Below are 23,195 nucleotides of genomic sequence, written 5' to 3'. Positions count from 1 at the left end.
AGTTCTTCTGTTTGCTTCTGTACAGTTTCTGGAGAACCTACTGGTTCTTTTGTTACAGCAAGTTCTTCTGTTTGCTCCTGTACAGTTTCTGGAGAACCTACTGGTTCTTGTGTTACAGCAAGTTCTTCTGTTTGCTCCTATATAGTTTCTGGAGAACCTACTGGTTCTTGTGTTACAGCATGTTCTTCTGTTTGCTCTTGTACAGTTTCTAGAGAACCTACTGGTTCTTGTGTTACAGCAAGTTCTTCTGTTTCAACAGAGGGTTGCGGTGGTTCTGTTTTTGCTTCTACAGTTTGTGTAACAGCAGGTTCTTTCGTTTCAACTACAAGAGCAGAAGGTTCTGGAATGACTTCAGTCATTGGTTCTGCAACTACCTTGTATCCTGCTTAAGTATATATCTCACCACAATTGGCGCACATATATTCATTCTCCTTACTCTTCTCCGCTACAGCTGCTACTCGTGCTAAAATGTGCAGGTTACGTTCATTTTGATAAGCTTCTTTGACCCTTATTATTTCCTCCTGATAATCATGAATTTGGGATTTCAGAAATTCATTTCTTCTTGCAGGGCAGATATGGTAGGCTGAGCTTGTGGAGCGGCAGGTTCCAGTGGAGGCAGGGGTTGTGTTTCAATATTGATCTGAACATTTATACCCCCAACAGGTGGTTCTTGTGTGTCACCTGGTGGGGTAGTGGTTGTTTCTTTGTTGCAGCCACTTGATAAATATTACCTTAGGTGTCGGCAGCTGGTTATTGTGTGTCAGCTGCCTCAAAAGATAATGTCACGACACTGTGAACACTCTGCATCTCAGCCCCAGAGGGTGAGGGAGAGGAATTTCCAGGGTTGGTGGGAGTACGGGGTTTTAATATGATGGGTGGGGAGATGGGGAGGGTGTGGCTAGGGGATTCAGCTATTACAGATGACCGAGTCCTTTGCTTGGGTAGAGAAGCAGGGAATTCAGAAATTTTTCTTTTCAGGCTAGCTTTCTTTAAAATAGGGGTAGTGGCGGAAATAGCAGCTGCTTTAGCCGAAGCCCTAGTTCTTCTTCTTTTCGGTGGGGTTTCCTTTTTCTGCTGTATTTTTCGTTTGAGAAGGGTAATAGGGATGTTATCATCTGAGTCATCGGTAGAAATACCAAGTATAGGAACGGATGGGTCGGTTTTATTGGGGGATGGAGTTGTTTCCGTGGGTATTTCTACTGCTGATTGTACATTTTCAGCAACTTGTGGGGGCGTTTGCTGGAGGATTTCTTCGGGAATTTGCTCTAGAATATTCTCTGTTTGCTGAGGGATTTCTTCATCCTGCTGAGCTATTTCCTCAGCTTGGTGAGGAATTTCCTCTTCCTGATGAGGAATTTCCTGTTCTGGTTGAGGGATTTCTGCCTCTTGGTGGGGATTTATGAGGGGAGGGGGGTTATTTAAGGCAAGGCTCTTATTTATCAATAATTGAGCTAGACGGTGGTGTTTCAAGGAAAGGAGTGGACACTTTGCGTTGACAATGTAACGTGACATATTTTTAAGACATCCCAATAGATAATATGGCATATTTACCAACTGACCATGCCTCAAGTGATTCAACAAGACGAAATCGTGCTGGTAAATTACCTGGTACTGGCCTTCACATGTCAGGTATTGCTTTACAAATTCAGCAACTTTCAACCACGGTTGAGGCAATGATTGAAGTGCTACGCCTCTGCCCTTGGGTTCCACCTGCTCGCCTGGTTGAAGAAAATCCTGCTACGCATTGAGGATCAAGTGCTTCCTACTGAACCACCGTGTGCCATTAGCTGGTAGCCTGGTAACTTGGGCTATGACTTCCTCTGTGACTGGAATTTGAACTCCCTGAACCACGAAAAACCCCTCTGTTAAATTGCATGCAAACTCGAGGACTTGCTGTGCGTCGAAGTCTGGAAGTCTCTTAAAATAATCTAGCCATCCTGCTTGCAAGAAGATTTGATAAACCTCGGGATAGAGCTCAAGAAGTGCTTTTGTGCCAGGTTCGTATGTGATGAGATTTCCTCCCATAGCTGTTGTTTCAGTGAAAATTCTCAGTTCAGAGCCGAGCTTCCGAGTTCAGTCCAGAGTAAATCGTTGCAAATGGTAACATGCCATGATGAGATGACTTTTACATATTACCGGGAGAGTTAAGGGCGGCGGCAGTTGGCGTGCTATACAATTATGAGAGCACTTTGGTAATCCCCCCCCAAAAGCTACGCCTAAGTAATATGATTGGAAGTACAATTATTCGGTAGTCCTATCAACGTCTCCACATTAACTATTATTTAATGTCCATACATAATCATGCGTACCTTTATGTTTTACCTTTTTGGTTGCTGCGTCAAAAAGTCTTGTCTTATCTTTTGCTGGATCCATAATGATTAAAGCGGGTCTAAAAGTATGAGAATATCGGCGATTTTTTAGTAATGACGGGAAGTAATAGTGGAGAATTGTAATCATCATAGTGTATGGCTGGTTCTTTTGGTAGGAAATAGTATGTTTTATAAAAATTCGTTTCTTTGGGAGCTGAAGTGGAGAAACTGGTGCTTTTATAAATGAGAGAAATACTGAAAAAGGTATTACGGGATTGGGAAGTGGTGTTACAACAATGGGGATTGGTGTTGCAGCCACTGGAAATGATGTTACATCAACGGGAAAAGGTGTTGCAGCAACGGGAAGTGGTGCTGCAGCAACGGGAAATGATGTTGCAGCAACGGGAAATGATGTTGCAGCAACTGGAAATGGTGTTGCAGCAACGGGAAATGGTGTTGCAGCAACGAGAAATGGTGTTGCAGCAACGGGGTTCCCAAGTCCGTAAAGTGATTCCTTTGAAGCTTTTGTTCTCAGCTATTTTCCAAAGCTAAAATCTGCAAAATACTGAAATGTAATATGGCAACCCTTGGCAGGGATTATTAGTTGAAAAGAATATCTAATCTAAAAAAAATGCATAAATAAATAGAAATTTAAGTGCCTTGAGGGACATCAAATTCCCCTAGGGAAGCATAGTGTTTAATTGCCATGCAAGTGGCTTTAAAATCTTCTTTAGAAACAGGCCGGTGACATAAACGGAGTTGATACCCATTCACTAGTAGTGGTGTTCTGCTATCATCAATCGTTAAAAGTCTGACTGTCCCATTTGGAAAAACAGCATCCACTTCATAAGGCCCTAACCACCTTGTTCTTAACTTACCTTGGAAATTCTCGAAACGAGAGTCATAGAGTAGAGCCCAGTTACCTTTCTGGAACTGCTTTTGCTTGATTGTTCTGTCATGCCACCTGCTTCTTTGTTGTTGTATCATGGTTGTTTGATGGATGGCATCCAGTCTCTTCTCGTCCAATTCTTGAAGCTGCTGCAACCTGGCTGTCTATGCATCAGTCAAGTCGAGGTTAACAGCTAAAGCAGTTCTTAAAGTTTTGATTTCAAACTCTACATGGAAAACAACATTTTTTCCAAAAACTAATTCATAAGGTGAAAAGCCCGTAGTATTCCTCCAAGTAGTTCTATAGGCCCATAATGCCTCGGGAAACCTTTGAAACTAGTCCCTTCTATTCTCCTTTATTGTTTTTGTCAGGATGGCTTCTATGACTTTATTGGTGCTTTCTACCTACCCATTTTCTTGGGGGTGATAAGGTGTAGTAATTTTGTGCTTAATATGATATTTCTGAAGCGTATTTTTGAAGCCATGAAAGTTGAAAGGAGGTCCTCCATCCGTGACTAGTTCTCTAGGCAATCCAAACCTAACAAAGATCTCTTCAAATAAAAATGTTAGTACTGCTTCTTCATTAGCTTTAAGGAGTGCCTTAGCTTCTACCCATTTAGTCATATAATCTGTGCATACTAATATGTACACCCTTTGATTGGATGGGGGATTAATGGGACCTATAAAATCTAATGCCCATTTCTCAAAAGGTTCAAGAATTACCTGGGGATTGAGTGGCATTTCATCCCTGTGATTAGGCTGGCCCATTCTTTGACAGCTATCGCAGGCCTTCACATATTTCCTTGCATCTTTAAAGAGTGAGGGCCAATAATAACCCATTCTGAGTACCTTGTGTGCTGTTCTTTTCTCTGCAAAATGCCCTCCACAAGGACCATCGTGACAAGCTTTTAATACATCGTAAATTTCATCTTCACCAATGCATCTCCGGATTTCCTGATCGATTCATGTGTGGAAAATAGACCCGCTTATCCAGTTGTACCTAGCACTTTGCTGGATGATCTTTCTTTTTTTCCTGTGTGATAGGTGCGACGGTAATTTTCCTGCAACTAAATAGTTGGCAATGTCTGCATACCAAGGTGAGTGAGCAGATACTACAAATAAATATTCATCAGGAAAAGAATCATCTACTGGAATGTTTTCATCAGTTTTTAAGCGAGAAAGGAAATTAGCAACTACATTTTCTTTTCCTGGCCTATCTACAATTGTGATGTCAAATTCTTGTAATAATAATAACCATCTGGTGACTCGGGCATTTGTAACTGATTTATTCATTAAATATTTAATGGCTGAGTGATCAGTATGCACAAAAGTAGTGTAGCCAGTAATATAATGTCAAAATTTATTGATAGCATAAATGACTGCTAGGAATTCCTTCTCAGTGACTGTATAATTCAGTTCAGCTGGAGTCATATTCTTACTGATAAAATAAATGGCATAGGGAAGACTATTTTCTTCCTGGCCCAAGACAGCTCCAATTGCAGTATCTGAGGCATCAGAGGATATATGAAAGGGTAGTGCCCAATCAGGTCCTCTCAAAATGGGAGTTGTAGACAACTGATGTTTAAGTTCATTAAATGCTTTTTCACAATCATCAGTCCACTTAAATTCAGCGTTTTTTGTTAATAACACAAATAGAGGAGAAGCTATTTTGGAAAAATTCTTAATAAATCTTCTATAGTATCCAGCATGTCCTAAAAAGCTTCTTACATCTGTTTGTGTTTTGGGGATAGGGAGGGTCTGAATTACCTGTATTTTGGCTGGATTGACTTGAATTCCTAGGAATGAGATGAAGTGACCCAATACAATACCTTGATTCATCATCATATGACATTTTTCAGTTCTTAAGGCAAGTTGTGCTTCTACACATCGCTTAAGTACTTTTTCAAGATTCTGCAGTGCATCCTCAAAAGTCACTCCATAAGGAGTAAAGTCATCCATAAATATTTCTAAGGAATCATTTAGCATATCAGAAAAGATCCCTATTACTGCTCTTTGAAATGTTGCTGGAGCATTACATAGCCCAAATGGAGGAACCTTGTAAGCAAAGGTCCCCCATGGGCTAGTAAATGTGGTCTTGTCCTGGTCTTGGGGTGCAATCTTAATATGATTATATCCACTAAATCCGTCCAAAAATGAAAAGAATTTCTTACCTGCCAGATTATCTAATACCTGATCAATGAATGGTAAAGGGAAATGGTCTTTCTGGGTGGCTTTATTCAAAGCTCTGTAATCCACACATACTCTCCATTTGCCATTTTTCTTAGGTACAATTACAAGTGGGGAAACCCACTCACTATCAGATATAGGGTATATAAATCCTGCATTCAATAGTTTTTGAAGTTCCTCCTCCACAATTTCCCTTAGGTTGGGATTCATCCACCACTGGGGTTGACAGACTGGACGGGATCCTTCTTTAATATAAATGCAGTGGGTGCATAGCTCAGGAGAGATCCCCTTCATGTCTATATAGTTCCATGCAAATGCTTCTTTATTTTCCCGGAGTAACTTTATTAACTGCTGTTTTTCATTATTAGTTAAGTTAGGATTTATATTTAATGTTTTGCCAGGCTCAATTTCTATTGTTGTATTTTTGGAGGGGCTGCCTACTATTGTCTGAGATAAATTTTTAGCTTTCAGGTTCTGCTGAGATTCAGATTCCAAGATTGCAGTGAAGTGATTATACATTTCTGGGCTGATCGAAGAAGGTTCAGAAATGAAGCTACTGATTAATTCATCTTCGGTAGAGTCTTTGAAAGTTAAAGCTTGTCTGATAGTCAAGATAGGTTGGGTTTCTTCATCCTCATAATCTATCCATACAGGATTGTCATTATTAATCATGGGTGTAGCATGAGGATAAAGGGTAAGCTGTTTGGTTTCCTGCCCATTAGAGATGGTCATTGATCCTGATCTACAGCTGATGAAAGCATCCGCTGTAGCTAGCCAAGGTCTTCCAAGAATCAGTGGATGACCCCCCAACTTTGTTTTAGTTTGTAACACCACAAAATCAGCTGGGTAATTCCAGGATTCTACAGAAATTATTAGATCTTCAATGACTCCTTCAGGTTCAATTGTAGAGCGATCAGCCAACTCTAGGATGGTTGGAGTTTCCCTAATAAAGTTTTTTAACTGCAGTAGTTGTGTTGTTTCAAGTGTCATAATGTTTATTGCAGCACCTAAATCTACTAGAACTTTAGAGACAAAAGTTTTTCCAACCTGAACTGTTACTGTAGGGTGACCAAGGTCACCATATTTCACAGGAGGATTTTTTTCTGTCACTAAAGTAGTCAGCTCACCCATCACATGAACTGTGAAGGGGTCCTTAGTTTTTCTTCCAGGTTTCTTTATGCAAATATCTCTAACAGTCCTAGCATAAATGGGAACATCTCTTAACGCTTGCAACAATGGAATTTTAACGTATAAATTATGTATTTCACCTAAAAGGTTAAAAGCAGGTTGCTCAAGTGTTTTGGTGAGAGCCAGACGTTCAGGGAATGGCGGATCTGTTGTTTGAGTATTATTGTTAGATGTTGATTCGACTGTTTCAGCATTATTGTTAGCTGGTTTTTCTTTTCCAACTTCCTCTTTACCTGAGCGAAGATGGATATCGTTACATTGCATGGGGGAGACAGGCTGATTTTGAATATCAATTGCTTGCAGGGCTTTATTATTATTTGGGTTGGGGTTGGGTTGCACAGGCAGCTGTGGTCTAATTGCTTGGTTATTCGGAGGAGTATTGGATGGTAAGGAAAGAGACTGTTGATGTTGAGGAAATGGCATCTGTTGGGCTGCCCAGTTTGGATTCCATTGATTAAAATACGATTGCTGGGGAGCCCAAGGATTCAATATGGTAGGATCAGGAAAAGGAAGACTTGGTTGCTGCATGGGTAGAAAATTCATCGTATTAAAGGGTGGGTACTACATTTGGTTCATGGGTGGGTAATTTGTTTGAAAAGGAGAATGATTATGCCAATGATTAAATGCTGTGTTAGAATTCATACCTTGTCTTTGTGGCCATTTCCTCCTCTGTGTCATTAGGTACATTGCTTCAGCCTCTTCTTCGGTTGACTGCAATGCTGCTTTTATTCCCGGTAGAGAGGAGCATTGATGGGTCTCATGGTCCTTTTCACAGATCGTGCAGATTGGTATCTTATCTTGTGGGCATTCTCTGAGTGGGTGCTTTTCTCTGCATTTAGAACAAAAAATAGCTAGGGCAGCTTCTGCTTCTGCCTGTTTCTTTTTTACCTGCAGAGCATCAATTTGTGAAGCAAAGGAGCTTAACATCTCAGTTTTAAATTTTTCCAACAAATTACCTGTTTCAGCCCTTGTTTCTCCTCCACTTGCTGACTTCTGGACTCTTGAATATACATTGTCCCTGCTTTTTGATCTACTTACTGCTCCTCTTGAACATCTCATGCAGAGGTTGATAATTTCATCAAATGGTTCTTTGGAAATGTCCCCTTTTCCTAGCATATTCAACATGTCCAAGCAGTCATCTCATACCCCTTTCAGCAATATTGTTTTCAGAATATCTTTACTCATGGTAGGGTGGTCAGACCGCTGCAGATTATACTACAGTCTTTCCACAAAGTCCTCCAAATTCTCGTCCTCCTTCTGAACCATTTTAAACAATTCTTCCTTCCTTTCTCTTGTTCGGCAGTAATCCTGATATTTGGCCAGAAAGCTTTCTTTCATCTGATCCCAGGTAGTGATTGCCTGAGCTCCTAAGCTCATAAACCACCTTAACGCATTCCCTTTCTGTGTTGCTGGAAACAGTTTTAGTTTCTGATTAGGGCTCACATAATCATAACTCCTACATAGTATATCGAATTCAAAGAGGAATTCATCCGGGTCTTCAGAGGATAACCCATGAAAGTTGGGTAATGCTGAAAGTGGAATGTTCTTCATAGGGGTTGCTCCTCTCGGGAGCTCCCCAATAGGGAACTCTAGGGTAGAGAGTGAGTTTTCCCCCCTTCGTTCTGCTCTGTTATCCTCCATTGGTCTTTTTCCTGAATCGCTTGCTTTATCTTTTGTATCTTCTGTTTCTTCAGGTTCTTCTACTGGTTCCTCAGTCTATTCTGGTACTTCCAGCTTCCTTTCAGTTCTTAGTACTTCCTCTGTCTGTCGATCTGTTTGTGAGGAATGCTGGATCTGAGGTCTCCGGGAACTCGTCCTCTGTGATGTCTCGGCCTTGGAGATAATTTCGTCAATAAAGGTTTTTCTTCCTCCTCCACCTTTGCCGCCTGTGAAATTAGGTTTCCTGCGTCCTCTCATGCACCTGTTATTCTTAAAAAGAAATCATTAATGCTTTTAAAAATCTCTAGTCGCCTTCCCCGGCAACGGCGCCAAAATGTTGGCTAGTTGAATTGTTTATTGATTAAACAGTCAAGTACCACATTAATTTGTCAACCTGGGAAAGTCCTTTTATTTCAAAGGTGACCGCGTACTGTATGTACTTAATTCTAAAAGCATTAAAAGTTGTAGTATACACGATTCTGTTTCTGTCAAAACTCCTTACTCTATGTTATAACAGTATATTGCAAAGATAAAATGAAAGCAGTTAACTAAGAATACAAATCTGAAAAGAGAAGTAATGGCTGCTCTGTTAGCAGAGGACCAGGACCCTATCCTCAGGGTAAGGATGTTCAGCACCTGCCCCTGTAACCAGATTGCTAATACACACTGCAATTCTAATTCACCGGTGAAGTATTCTTTTACAGTATCAAGCGATTAACAAAACAGAGTACCAGCAAAAAGGAAATTATAAGAGGTAATTCTACAGAATCCGAACAGAGTACCAGCAAAAAGGAAATTATCAGAGGTAATGCTATAGAATCCAAACAGAGTACCAGCAAAAAGGAAATTACCAAACACACTTACACACTGACAGGAAATAAATGGGTGAATCTTGTGAAGAAGGTGGGCCATGTCCCTCTCACGAGATTCCCCAGAACACAAATGCTGGATTAGGTGCTCAGAACAATCTTCTATTCATCTGCCAAAATGTCCAGTTACAATAAAAGTTCAGACTTGTTGTTTTTCTTTCAAAATTTCCCTTACAACTTGTTTTCTTCCCCCCCCCCCCCCCTTTCTACTGTAGATGTCTCCTCTTTATAGAGGAGACATCTATTACAATAGACCGTTATAGTTCATTCAGTTAAACCTTTTTGTCAAAAATAAGAAATCCATCCTTGTTACAGGATGTCGTTACAACAGTGTGACTATGTATTCCTTCTTGGGCTCTTACTGTTACACAGCTGGTAAACAAACTTCAACCGTCTTCTTGGAATCCTCGTACTGTCCTTTGCCGCTTCATTGTTGCTGATTTAGTAAACTCATGTTGTTCCTGGTGTTTTAGCAACTGTAACCGTGTTTTACCTTTTCTAGACAGTTGCTGGTTGTGTTGTGTCAGCATGGAACTCGGCTGAACTTCTAATAGTTGCTGTTTGTCTTTTCCAGTGTAACGTTTTCCCTAATTTAGATAGTTGTTGTTGTTGGTGTTGCAGCAACTACGTAGTTGTTGTTTCTGGTGTTGCAGCAACTACGTAGTTGTTGTTTCTGGTGTTGCAGCAACTACGAATTATAATTTCTGCAGACTTTAGACAGTTCAGTAGTTATTTAGCAACTTGGTTAACTTCTCCAAAGATAATTATAAAGATAACATGAATATGTAATGAATAATTAAACATATAGTAATGCGGAGAGTTACTTCATACCTTGGAATGATTGGGTCATTATATAATCAAAGCTTTCAACTTATGAACTGAAAAAGGGTAATATTATAGCAAAAATACAAGGTCAAAAATGGTCAATTTGGAGTCCTAACAATTAGTAATAATCCCTTTGGTTTATTGTTCCCTTGGATTTATAATATCAATCACTTGGGTATATATTATAAATCATGGTCAACCATGTTTAACCAGAGCCAAGCTTGTTGAACCATGCTTATCCATGTTTGAATGTCGCATTTTGACAATGATTGTCTCAATATGAAAACCAACCATGGTCAACAAATGAATAAAATATTGAATATAATGGAACAATATCAAACGCCATGGAAAAACAAACTATGAAAAAATCAAACATCAAATGAAATTCACATACAACAAAACACATGGGAACAACAATGACAAGGAAATCAAATTTCACTTGAAAAATTGAAAAAAATATTGACATTTTATTCAAATATGTATATAGATAGATATTTTTTGCACATCTCTTCAAATGTAGAAATTGCAATACAAAAATTGATATTCATATGCTCAATGATAACACAACTATTTCATGCAAGCCTTTTTCAAAACACCCTAGAGGGTGACAAAAGCAACACCATGTCAAATCAACAGGATAATTCCCACGATATTTAACACTCTTCGACCAATCCCTTTTAGTTTTCCTCCTAGTTTCTCTTACGTACAAATGATATAGTGCTTGGACATCAGATTTCATTACAACCAACACACGAATATGCTCATCAATAAAAGTAGGATGGAATCCACGTTTTTTTTCTAGCATTTTTTGAATATATGAAACAAAACTTAAGGTTGCACCAATAGATTTGATTGCTTCAATGTAATAAATGTCATCATGGTTGTCCATATCTTCATTTCAAACACAAAAAGGTAAGAAGAAATCACAACATAAACAAAAAAACAAAACAAATATAAAGAAACAAAAAATAACTTTTACTTTTTTCATTTTTCCATTTTCTTTAACGACATTAAAAAAAATATGGAAAGAAAAAATCAAACGTGACACTAAAATTATAAAAACAACTTATATAAACTCTTAGATATTTTTTTGAAAAGAAAATACTTAATAATCGACATAAATATAAGAACATTAAAATGAAAAGGAGAAAAGAGAGCATAAAAAAGGTTAGATTAAACCAATCAAATAACCGAAGATGAAAGACCCATTCGATATTTTCAAAGTGCTCTTTTTCAATGAACAAATATATTCAAATGATGAGAAAGAAAGATAGAGAAATTATCAGGCAACATAAATAATTTGCAAGAAACAACAAAAACTATATAAAACTATTCATCTCTTTTTCAAAGCCATGCATAATTTGCCAGAAATAACAAAAACTATATAAAACTATTCATCTCTTTCTCAAAGCGATGCAGAAACATTAAACCATTCAAATAGAAATTGTTACATAAATAAATGTAAGAAATTGATAGTACAAAGGAAGGTACATAAATCAATTGTAATATTGATAGTATAAAACAAGGTACATAAACCATACAAAAATTATCAGAAAATCTATGAAATAATTAAGTAAAGGGAGCCACTGTAAAATCCCAAAGCATTGTAAAGTGAAAGGAAATATAATAAACACAAGGGACAAAGATTACAAAGCCAATATATATGAACCACATTCCGCACATGATTTTCTTTTAGGCATTCAACATCACAACTTTAAAAAAAAAAAGCCAAACCAATAGCTAAGTCATGGTACGAAAAAAACATAAACCGTTAATAGCATTTCAAACCACTTAACCGCAATAGTAAACTCAATTTGGGATAAAAAACCTCAAAATGATATAAACTTCAATGACTCCTCTTTTTCCTCGAATGTAACATAAGCATTGTTTTGCATTTTTGCAGAACATTGTTAAAGAAAAAGATGGCGAAATTCGTAGAGCATCAATCAATCTCACTCTGGATATAGCTGTAAATATCAAAAGACTAAGACTTATTTATTTGGAATAATTTAATACTTTAGAATTTTAGTAATTTTTTGGATGTTATTTTTAATTAAGTGTAGAAATAATTAAATAAATTTAATATTTAAATTATACATACATATTTAAATTTTTTGTTCTTTTATTGAATTAAAGCATAAAATTACAAGTATAGTAAATTAGGGCACCTATATAATTGCGTCAATAGATGTTTTTATTTTGGAATATGGATTCTAAAGTATGAATGATAATAATTTATTCTTCTGAAATATTTTAAAATATTACTGATGGTTATCAATATGGTTATCAATATTATTACATTAATTTAATAAAACATATCGTATTTTAATTATAAAAATCATTTTCAAATTTCAATGAAATTTTAGACTTTTATCCTTTCAAAATTTATTGATAAAAAATAAAATAATTTAGTTCGAATATACAGTGGAAATTGATAAATATATTTTCATGCAGCTACCGCTCATAAACCTACTTTATTAGTCCCTGCCATCATTCGGCAGGGACTATTGTAATCGATCGGGGGCAGATAGCATTAGTTTCCCCAAATAAACACTGTGTTATATGCTGATTATTACAAAGTTTTCAAACGCTGGATTAATGAGCTGTGCCGGATAACCAAAGTTTCATTTCTAACTTAACTTTTGCCATCTTATTTGGCCTCTTCCCGAGGCGGAAGAGGCCCGACCATAGCTTAAAAACCAATTTAAGCTTCCTGCATTCTGGCTAACCGTTAACGGGTTTGAACTAATGCTGGCATTAAATCTGTGGCATTTCATGTTCTTATTGCATTTGAGCTGCATTTGAGCTATCTGAGGAGGCTGAACGTGAGGAGGCTGAACGTGTCACTCTGCATGGAGAACAGATGCTGTCGGCAAAGGCGTTATAGTAAGCATAAGAGCCAGAGCCAATTCTAGGCGTAGTCCAGTAGTGACTTCATCAGCACCGCCATCTCGCTTGCGTACTGAAAGAGAAAGCACACAGGGGCTGTTGCGGCTGTCGGGAAGATCATTATTAGTCCCTGCCATCTGGCATTCGGCAGGGACTATTGTAATCGATCGGGGGCAGATAGCATTAGTTTCCCCAAATAAACACTGTGTTATATGCTGATTATTACAAAGTTTTCAAACGCTGGATTAATGAGCTGTGCCGGATAACCAAAGTTTCATTTCTAACTTAACTTTTGCCATCTTATTTGGCCTCTTCCCGAGGCGGAAGAGGCCCGACCATAGATTAAAAACCAATTTAAACCTCCTGCATTCTGGCTAACCGTTAACGGGTTTGAACTAATGCTGGCATTAAATCTGTGGCATTTCATGTTCTTATTGCATTTGAGCTGCATTTGAGCTATCTGAGGAGGCTGAACGTGTCACTCTGCATGGAGAACAGATGCTGTCGGCAAAGGCGTTATAGTAAGCATAAGAGGCAGAGCCAATTCCAGGCGTAGTCCAGTAGTGGCTTCATCAGCACCGCCATCTCGCTTGCGTACTGAAAGAGAAAGCACACAGGGGCTGTTGCGGCTGTCGGGAAGATCATTAATAGTTCCTTCGCGTCTCAGCTGTGCCAGCCTCTTTGACCTACGCAGGCTCTGGGGTTTTACCTGAAATGAAAAAAGAACGACATCAAAGCTCAGGTATTCGAGAAGCAATCTTTGTCCGTCTTTATTTTTATTGTGTGACAATTTTTTCAGATAGAAATAGTGTTGCAATCTTAGCTTACTATAAGCAAGTTCTTGAATATGAAATGTTATAAAAACACTCACCAAATGCAGGAACAAACATATAAACAACATCAGAATTGATAGATAACGCATGTAGAGTTAACATAGAAATAGACAAATTTATATAAAGTTTTGGAATATGAAATGTTATAAAAACACTGACCAAATGCACGAACAAACATAACCAAAATCAAAATTAATAGGTGATGCATGTAGAATTAGCATAGAAATAGACAAATTTATATCATTTTTCTCGTCAAGATAATTTACCTTAAGCAATTTCGATTGTTATAGCTAATACCAAGTGCCTTTCTCTTCTTACCCAAGCAATTCTGACTGGTCCAGCAAATACGAGGTGTCGATATGTATCTCTTTGCAAGCGAACCTGGTGTATAGGTGAGTCTTGTTTTTTGATATAAATTTTCCTATCAAGCTAATTTACTAGCGTGCACAGCAATAAAAGCCGAAAAAATTAAAAATTATGATTGTTAAACTATTGTCTGAAAATACTGTTGTTGCTAAACTATTCCATATAAACCCAGGATTACTCACTATATCTTTCCTTTTTTTGCAAACAGGCTGGAGGTTGGAGTGCGATTTATATGGAACTCTCTGTGCCAACCTCTCTGACCTACGCGGGCTCTGGCGTTTTACCTGAATTGAAAAAAAAAGAAACAAAATGAGTCGTGACTAAAACAATAATATCAGAATGACAAAACAATCATGAAGTATTTGTGGTACCATGGCTCTCTTCCTGTTTAATGATTTGCAGGTTGCCGTGGAGAAAATATGTATCGCTTAATAGATTAAGTTTTCTTATCTGCATACTGAATGGAATGTACAGGTTTCCACAATTATTGCATTAATTTCAAGTATTTCTATTATACCAACAGAACATAGAATATACACAGAGGACTACAAGAACATTTTAAAGCTCAGAGGGTAATATTTCATCAGACCTTTCCATAACTTGTGAACAAGAACAACGCAATTTCCAACCGGACATTTTCCTATTCTTCATCTCAAGAAATTTTGGGCAACTTGCCTTTACTTCGCAGAGGAAAGGCCATTGAAATACTGTTGCTGGTGTTCTACGCTTGCTTTGCCATTGCTGGTGCCTTTGCTAGCCTAGACATTTTTACTGACCATCAGAATATTCCAATCGACCCTCACACAACGGGCACTTTCCAAGGGCTCCAAAAAGCATGCCATCGGCACTGGTATTACATTAAAGAGAATCTGTAAGTATAAATTTGGAATATCCTGGTGCTAAGACAACCCGCGGTCGAATTCTATGATCCGAATGGGTCTTGAACCCTGAAATCATGAATGCCAACCTGATGGATGATCCGAATGGGTCTTGAACCCTGAAATCTTGAATGCCAGCCTGATGGATGATCCGAATGGGTCCTGTTCGAAGAGAATATACCTTTCTAATAATGACATTGCTGAGCTTTGCTAATAAACTGTCTGCTTCTAAGATCGCCCTCCTGGATTGATTGGTTTGCTGGTGCAGGAGACCCCGAGTATGCTTTGAGAGATGATAGCTTAGAATATCTGGTCTCATTGAATCCTAAGACCTGGTCTCAGTCTGCCATAGAAAAAATCTGGAGCTCGTCCAAAAAGCTTGGTCGGTGCGAAACCCACTAGAAATTATAGATAGAAAATATAATGGAAGTCTGTCAAAATGGGCTATAGAAAATATAATTCGTAACGTTATGAATGACATCTGTCAAAATGCATGCGCACACACTGCGACAGATTGCCAACTTATGACATTTTGTCATCCCCAAGCGCCTATGTCTTTATTTGAAATAATTCATTGAAATCTTTGAATAAAATAGCTTTTCACTCTGACCACAAGTTTTTGGATTATCTTATTAATTTGTTTTTTATTCTCATTTTTAAACATTACTTAACTTAATTAATCAAATACATTTGATACCACTTTAAAACGTAAAAAATAATTATAAGCTTTTAAGTGTAACGCATATTTCTAAGCGAGGAATTTGGGATCGGAAGATCGGAAGGCGGGGGCACGGAGGATTGATTCAACGATGGAATGCATGAAAAAATAACATGCAGAATGACTACTTAAACGATGTTTAAGACATGAAATAATGCTCCACGTGAGAGGATATTTATACACCGCCATCAACGAATTATGTGTAACATTTCTTAAAAGATGTTAAGGAAGTGAATCATAATCTGCCTTTGCCTGCAGGAAAGAATTTTGGAAACTATTTCTTTAATTTATTTTTTCAATTTAGCTTTGCACTACTTTTTACTGAGTATATCTTCTCTATCTTCTCCCCTGATTGACAGGTGTTCAATGCCCCTCACAATGGTTCTTTATTGCAGTTGATGTAGAATCAACAAGAAAAATACATCGACTCGGTACTGGTAGGTCTATTCAACATGTCCTTACTATATCTGACTTCTGAAGGCAGTTTCTGAAGGCAGTTTGATGGGCTTTTCCAGTGAATCATGCAACACTTTCTCAGGGTCTATTTATTTTGTATTCAGGGCTCATGTCCAAAGTGTCTCTATCTTCTTCTTCTTATTTAAACTAAGCTATGAATTTTAACCTTAAGCTACAGTATCATCAGTTTCGTCCTGCCCATTGGATTCGTGGTCTGTTACGGACAGGCTGTCGGCTTTTTATGTCGTTAAAAGACAAACCACTATCTATATAGTCAACGAAACTTTAGAAGTTTTCAAATTGGAAAACGTTAAAAGAAAGATGGTCGGCATAGTTTTCTTGTTCGGCAAGTTATACGATCATTACCAGGCAGATCCAGCAGAGCAAATCTCACGTGATCCGCAATTTCAGATTTTGTGTGTGTATATATCAGTATCACCCTCATCAAGTTGGGCTTACCACTGTTTTTTTGTTGTTGTTGCTTTACACAGCTTCTCTGCCATTAGCATGGCGCTTGTCAATGGACGTCCTCATGCTCTTATGTTTCCTTTCCCCGCTCAGGGTCATATTCAGGCCATGATGCAACTTGCCAAAGTCTTGTATGCTCGAGGATTTTATATTACTTTTGTAAATACTGAATACATACAACAGCGCCTTCTCAGATCTGGATCAGTCGATTCTGTTAAACCTCGGCCCGACTTTAGATTCGAGACTATTCCGGATGGCCTGCCTGCGGAGCATGTCCGAACCTCCAAATTACCCGAGCTATGTCGGTCGTTGACTGATAACGTCCCTCTGTATTTCGACAAGCTGATTGACGAAATGAAGCATTTGCAAACACAGGGTGTTGTTCCTCCTCTCACCTGTATAGTCAGTAGATTAACACAGAACTAACTTTGAATTATGGCATTGCTTGCTGCTGCAGATGAGAAATGTTTGACAAATGGATACAAGGAAGAAGTAATCAGCTGCATTCCTGGAATGCCTCCGTTGCGTGTCAAAGATCTGCCCAGTTCTCTACTACTTACAGAGAATTCTAATTATTATTACATATTTGAATTTAACAAAATTCAAGCACAGGCCACTCTAGAAGCCGACTTGGTAATACTTAATACATTTGATGAGCTTGATGGTCCTATACTCGATGCACTACGGAACAGACTTCCTGCCTTGTATACTATAGGTCCTCTTGTTCTACAGGCACAATGTGGAGATGATACAATATCTGATGTCTCTGCAAGCATGTGGACTGAAGAAACTGGCTGCGTCAAATGGCTGGACAGTCAGGAGCCTTACTCTGTTATTTATGTTTGCTTTGGAAGCGTCTCTGTTATGTCGGAGGAGGAAGTCTTAGAATTCGCGTGGGGGTTGGAGGCAAGCAGGCAGCCCTTCCTGTGGGCTATTCGTCCTGATCTGATTCGTGGTCAGACTGCTGCGCTGCCTTGTGATTTTTTGGAGAAGGTGAAGTACAGAAGCTTCTTCGTGAGGTGGGCGCCTCAGATGAAAGTGCTTTCACATCCTTCGGTCGGAGGATTTCTGACCCACACCAGAATGGCCATGGGCCAGGCCACTCGCTTCGGCTGGCAGGAGCTCTTGGAGGGCTGTCCTCTCATCATGGTTTGCGTTTTCGGTGTAATTGTACAGTGTTTTCTTCAAGCTTTTATTCAAGCACAGGCTCCAGAACCAAGCGCAAGTGGTCGATCATGATGCTGGGCAAGGGTATGTTTGCTTTGGAAGCGTCTCTGTTATGTCGGAGGAGGAAGTCTTAGAATTCGCGTGGGGGTTGGAGGCAAGCAGGCAGCCCTTCCTGTGGGCTATTCGTCCTGATCTGATTCGTGGTCAGACCGCTGCACTGCCTTGTGATTTTTTGGAGAAGGTGAAGTACAGAAGCTTCTTCGTGAGGTGGGCGCCTCAGATGAAAGTGCTTTCACATCCTTCGGTCGGAGGATTTCTGACCCACACCAGAATGGCCATGGGCCAGGCCACTCGCTTCGGCTGGCAGGAGCTCTTGGAGGGCTGTCCTCTCATCATGGTTTGCGTTTTCGGTGCAATTGTACAGTGTTTTCTTCAAGCTTTTATTCAAGCACAGGCTCCAGAACCAAGCGCAAGTGGTCGATCATGATGCTGGGCAAGGGGTTACATCGAGGTCTGGATCAACTTCACGCAGGGACTCGCTGCGTCGCAGCTCCTCTTGTTTGAACATTGTAATCTTTCATCTAATTGTAATCTTTCATCACTCTCCAACACAAAACCACTGTTAGATCGATGCGGACCAGAGACCCACACCGACGTTTCTGCGGAGAACCCAAAATACTAATTGCTTAACCCAAAATACTAATTGCTTTATCGGAGGAATTGGCCCTCTCTCACCAAGTAAATAGGCTCGGCTTCATTTCGCAGAGATTCTTGTATTCTTCGTATACTATTTTTTAAGGTTTTGGAGGCACTTCAATGAGGATCTAAAGCTGAGATCTCATATGATGGAGAAGGAAGTAAACTCTTATTCAGTTTTTGACATTGGCACAGCAGCAGAATCATTGAAGACTTCTTCGTCAGAGAACGTCCATAACTCCCATGGAATGAAAAAGGGAAGAAGGCTTACCACGGAACAAACGAGGGCGTTGGAGAAGAGTTTCCAGTTGGGAAAGATACTGGACGCTGGGAGGAAAGAGGAGCTGGTGGGGGCTCTGGGACTGCACCCAAGGCAAATCTCCATCTGGTTCCAGGACAGAAGAGCCAAATGGAAAAGCGTGCGGCTAGAGAAAGACTTTTGGGTTCTCAAACAAAACTATGGATTCCTCTAGGCTCATTATCATATTCTGCTGGAATAGAACAAAAGACTCCAATCTGAGGTCAGAAAATTAATTCAAATTCAGCGTTCATTTTCTTCTTCTTCTGATCTTTCTTTTGAAATAGAATTTGTTATCAGAAATGGCATATACTACTTACATGACCCTTTTTCCTCCATTGGCACCTTGATTGATTAGATCTAGAGATCGAGCAGCATTTTAAAGAATGTTGAGAATAAAAAAGACAAGGAAGTCCTTGGACATAGATAAATTGATTTTTTTTTAAATGGTGTTTTTCATCCTTTTAAACTTTTTTTAAAATAAATCTACAAAACACTATATTTTTATATATTATATATCTTAAATTTACTTTTAATTAAAATTAAAAAAAAATAATATAAAACAAAAAATAATTAAACTAAGTTATATATATATATAAATACATAGGAATTACATTACACTGGAAGGTGCTATAAAAGATTTGGGTTGGGCAATAATCAAGCACAGAACCATGCCAATAGTCACTAGTTGCTTATTTTAGTGAATACTTATATCATAAAACTCATTTTTTTTTGTCAATATTTACATTCACTATTTTCGAGTGAGAGTAATTATGAATATATTTTTTTTTACTTTATAATATATATTTTTGTTATTTTTTAGAAATAAAACAAATTACTGAAGATACATAAACGTTGAATATTTCAACAACATGGAAAAATCACAAAAAAGTTTCATCAACACCTCTCAAATGAAAGTGTAGCGATGACATTTAAGTTGATTGGTACAACAAAGCATGGAATTTTTGTAACAATTATAAATACAATTTGCAAAAAATTAGATGAAACTTGTACAAATAAATATTAAAAGTCATGTGATGGGCAATTTAAAAGTAAAACCGTCATAAAAAAGAAAATTTGACGGGTAAAGGCACCTGCCAAAATCAAGATTGCTCTGCAATTGACATACTTATCACAATTAAAAGTAAATAGTTAAAATTTTGAAGTAAAATTTCAAATGAAATTATAAAATATTCAAAATTATAAAATAAGAATTTGTAAAAATTCAAATTTACAATAAAAATTTAAATACTTTAAATTAGAAACATTTAAAAAAAATTATAGATTTTTTTGTGATTACAATCAGCATACCTACCACAATCCCAATTTCGGCCTCTAACATCATGTTAATGATGATGGGTAACCAATTGCAAAGGGGCTTATACTGCAAGGTTGTGTTACATTAGGCAATGGGGTTGTGGAGGGTTGGAATTTGAAAACAAACTTGCTCGTTAAATTTGATGGTTTTCACACCTACCCGATCCTCTTTGCAATTTCAAGAAAGGAACTTGATGGTTTTGTGATTTTTTAAACTATATTTGATAGGAAAAACACCCAGTGATGGAGCAAGTTTCCCGTCAAATTCCATCCCGAGGGCCAAGTCAAGATCCTTCAATATCTGTGTGGAAAACACACCCACCTTCCACTAACTCACAAACTTGGACACCTTTTCCAAGACCTCATGTGCAATTGAGTGATGTCGGCAATGGGAAATTATGTTTGCGAAATTGTGGAAACAAAGTGTTCATGTGGCACTGGTTAAAAAGGACCTGTGAGGATTTCTATATTGAGCCCAACCACTTTAGGAAGGGGATAGTAATTGAAGCTGAGAATTCACAATGAGGAATTAGTGGCCATGTGCACAATTCAAATGGCTCAGTTTCACAATGTGAAGGTTGAGATCTAGGAGATATATTCATGCTACTATTTGTGTTTTGGTTTGAGGTGTGCATTTTCGTTACTAGAAAGATTTATGCTTTCCGAGGTAATTGCATTTATTATTATTGTAAATATCTTTTGCATAAATCACATCATTAGTTTTTTGTCAATGTTTCAAACCATCTAGTGTGGTTCATCCTCAGGGCAAAGATTTATCTAAAAGACAATTACAATAATAATATGGATCATAAAAGTCTGAAATAAATGCATTTGTTATGCTATGCATTTAGATCTTATCAAAGATTGATTGAACAAATGTTATATAGTAGCTACAACTTAGTTTAAATATAGGTAAATTGACGTAATCAAAGGAAAATAGCATTCAAGTGCTCAAGGATATAGCAGTCTTTCATGAAGCAAGTGCCTCTACAATACATTGAATGAATGCCCAAATGTTGAACATTCCCGCACATCTTTCTCTAGAATGGAGAGAGTATAGTCATAATTTGCAACTAGTTGGGATCTCTCTATCTCTTTTGGAGGACAAATTAAATTGGAAGGGAATATTTCACAAAGGTCAAATAATTGTAAAAGAAGACTATAACATCATTGATCAACAAGTCGATTTGGCTCTGTCCTTTTCTTGGCTACCCACGTCATGGAGCTAGTAGGTGCCCCTAAATATCAAATGCTTCCTATGGTTGGTGGCCCATAATCATATTTTGACCTTGGATAACCTTTCCAAGAGGGGTTTTCTGGGTACGGGATGTTGATGCCTTTGCAGGGAACACTGTGAGGAGACCACACACCCTTTCCTTGATTGCCCTTTTTCCAGATCGGTTTGTCTTGAAGTGCTTAGACTCCTCGATTCCAACATTGTCTCGGTCTAGTCACACATCTCCGATTACCTCCATCGTTGGTTTGTTGTTCATAAAAACCTCAAGAATCTCCCCTCTTTTCTTATGTGGGGCATCTAGAGAGCTCGTAATCCCCTTATCTTTGATTCCATTCAGCTATAAATTTTCAAGATTAACTCTTCGATCTTGGCATTCTATAAGGAATTCTCTATTGAGCCCTCCTTTTCACCTCGCTCAACCCACTCTTCTATAGACCTCTGGACTCGTTTCCCTGTTGGCTTCTTCAATGGCGCCAACTCACTGGGGTTATGTGATTGTGGTATGGCTATCTACCTAGACCGTGTTCATCATTTCAGATTCTTTTAGTACAGTGGTAAGGGATCAAACACCAGGGCTGAGCTTCTGGTATTATGGGGCACCCTCTTTTGCGCTTCTTGGATTGGGTTCTTGGATATTGTCATATTTTGGAACTTTAACAACCTTGGTGAAAATTCCATGTAATAAAAGTTTTAAAAAGGCAAAAATAATAACCACGGTTGATGGGACACTTATTCCAAGCTTAATGTTGGCAAAAATATCCTAGTGTGGATGTTCATCGGTTTATTGTGGCTAAGGAAATTGGCAAAGGAAATGGCTAAGGCTTTGGAAAGGAAAAATGACATTTTCACACATTTATTTACGAAAATAATGGAAATTAGGAGAAAAGGAAGGTGAAAGATTACAAGTTGCATGTGAGGAAGAAATTGAAGGGAAATAATGGAAAATGAAGAAAATAAAGGCCTAATTGATAAAAAGGGATTCTGAGGATCAATTTGTTACCTTTTGTCAGTTCAGTTTTGGAGCTCTCTCATTATTCTCTCTATCTCACTCTTGGACACTTAGAGTTTTCTTGGAGCATTTTGGCATTGGATCAAGAAAGGAAAAGAAGGAAAAAGGAAGCAAAGGTCACGCAAGGAAGAGTAGGATCAAGCAACTACATCAGGATTCTTTGCAGGTATCGATTTGCATGTGTATTTTCCTTGCTAGATTTGGCATGCATGATATTGCATGTGGTTCTTTTGCTATTATGGCATGGGTTTATCCAGGTGTGATAGTGTTTTCAACCTAGCCTTGCCATTTCCAGATAGCCATGGTGTGATGGGGTTCTCATGTTTTTGTTGAGCTGGATTGCCAGATCGAATTAAGGATGAGTGAGGTGGATCTCTGAATGATAGAACACATACCCTAGTAACTGTTGAACCAGACTATGGATTGCGGTAAAGCCAGATTTTGTGTTGCCTCGATGGGCCTAGGAATCCTTGTTGGTGAATGGTAAGATATACGGTGAATCCAAGGGGTGGTTTTCTCTCCATTGGACCTAGTAATCCTAGGTTGGGATATGCGCTAAATCCCGGAGAGTGGGTCTCAATTTAGAGCCTAGTGATCCAGTTTGGATTGCGGTAAAGCCTGAGAGACTAGGAGAGGAAAATTCCTCACGGTGTAGGTGGAGAAATCTAGTGGCATCCATGCTTGTTTGGCCTAGTGATCGGGTTGAGATCATGGTAAAGCATGTCACTACATGTTCATTGTGTTGGCCTAGTGATCTGGGATGGATTATGGTAAAGCTTGGTTTCTATTGATGAGGGTGAGGTTGTTTAGCCTCAGGAGACCTAGTTGGTTCTTTTGGTTTGAGTCCCATATTCAGGCTTGAAATATTTCATAGGGGTGAATGGTTGAAGAGAGATTTGGCTCAGCCATTCTATGGCCAGTTGGAACATGGTAGTCCC

The 23,195-nt window shown here is 38.4% G+C and overlaps 1 protein-coding gene, 1 long non-coding RNA gene and 1 pseudogene across 2 annotated transcripts; 2 read left to right on the top strand and 1 right to left on the bottom strand.

Annotated features, from left to right (window-relative positions):
• Nucleotides 1-13,387: 13,387 nt before the first annotated feature.
• LOC149193548 (uncharacterized) lies at nt 13,388-14,291 on the bottom strand. Its single transcript, XR_016254459.1, has 3 exons — nt 14,196-14,291; nt 13,914-14,028; nt 13,388-13,523 (listed from the first exon to the last, which is right to left on the bottom strand). It is a non-coding gene; the product is annotated as an uncharacterized LOC149193548 (long non-coding RNA).
• On the top strand, nt 13,448-18,069 carry LOC149193547 (7-deoxyloganetin glucosyltransferase-like). The gene is made up of 6 exons (XM_089404851.1): nt 13,448-13,556; nt 13,971-14,039; nt 14,222-14,380; nt 15,969-16,046; nt 16,557-17,197; nt 17,249-18,069. Exons 5-6 carry the CDS (start codon nt 16,969-16,971, stop codon nt 17,770-17,772), a joined length of 753 nt encoding a protein of 250 aa, XP_089260977.1. The 5' UTR covers nt 13,448-13,556; nt 13,971-14,039; nt 14,222-14,380; nt 15,969-16,046; nt 16,557-16,968; the 3' UTR covers nt 17,773-18,069.
• On the top strand, nt 17,813-18,187 carry LOC149193546 (UDP-glycosyltransferase 85A1 pseudogene; annotated as a pseudogene).
• The last annotated feature ends 5,008 nt before the right edge of the window (nt 18,188-23,195 follow it).

This window comes from Pinus tabuliformis, chromosome 2_2 (genome assembly GCF_031772625.1).
Source record: "Pinus tabuliformis cultivar Carrire ecotype Pingquan chromosome 2_2, CPIR1, whole genome shotgun sequence".
Taxonomy (NCBI): Eukaryota; Viridiplantae; Streptophyta; class Pinopsida; order Pinales; family Pinaceae; genus Pinus; species Pinus tabuliformis.
The sequence above is the reverse complement of the archived record's forward strand: the minus strand, read 5'-3'. Positions and strand labels throughout refer to the sequence as shown.

Excerpts from the sequence above, each read along its gene's own strand:
- LOC149193547 (XM_089404851.1), top strand. The coding sequence starts at position 16,969 with ATGGCATTGCTTGCTGCTGCAGATGAGAAATGTTTGACAAATGGATAC. Across the intron at positions 17,198-17,248 it reads TACATTTGATGAGCTTGATG|GTCCTCTTGTTCTACAGGCA; the intron begins GTCCTATACTCG and ends TGTATACTATAG.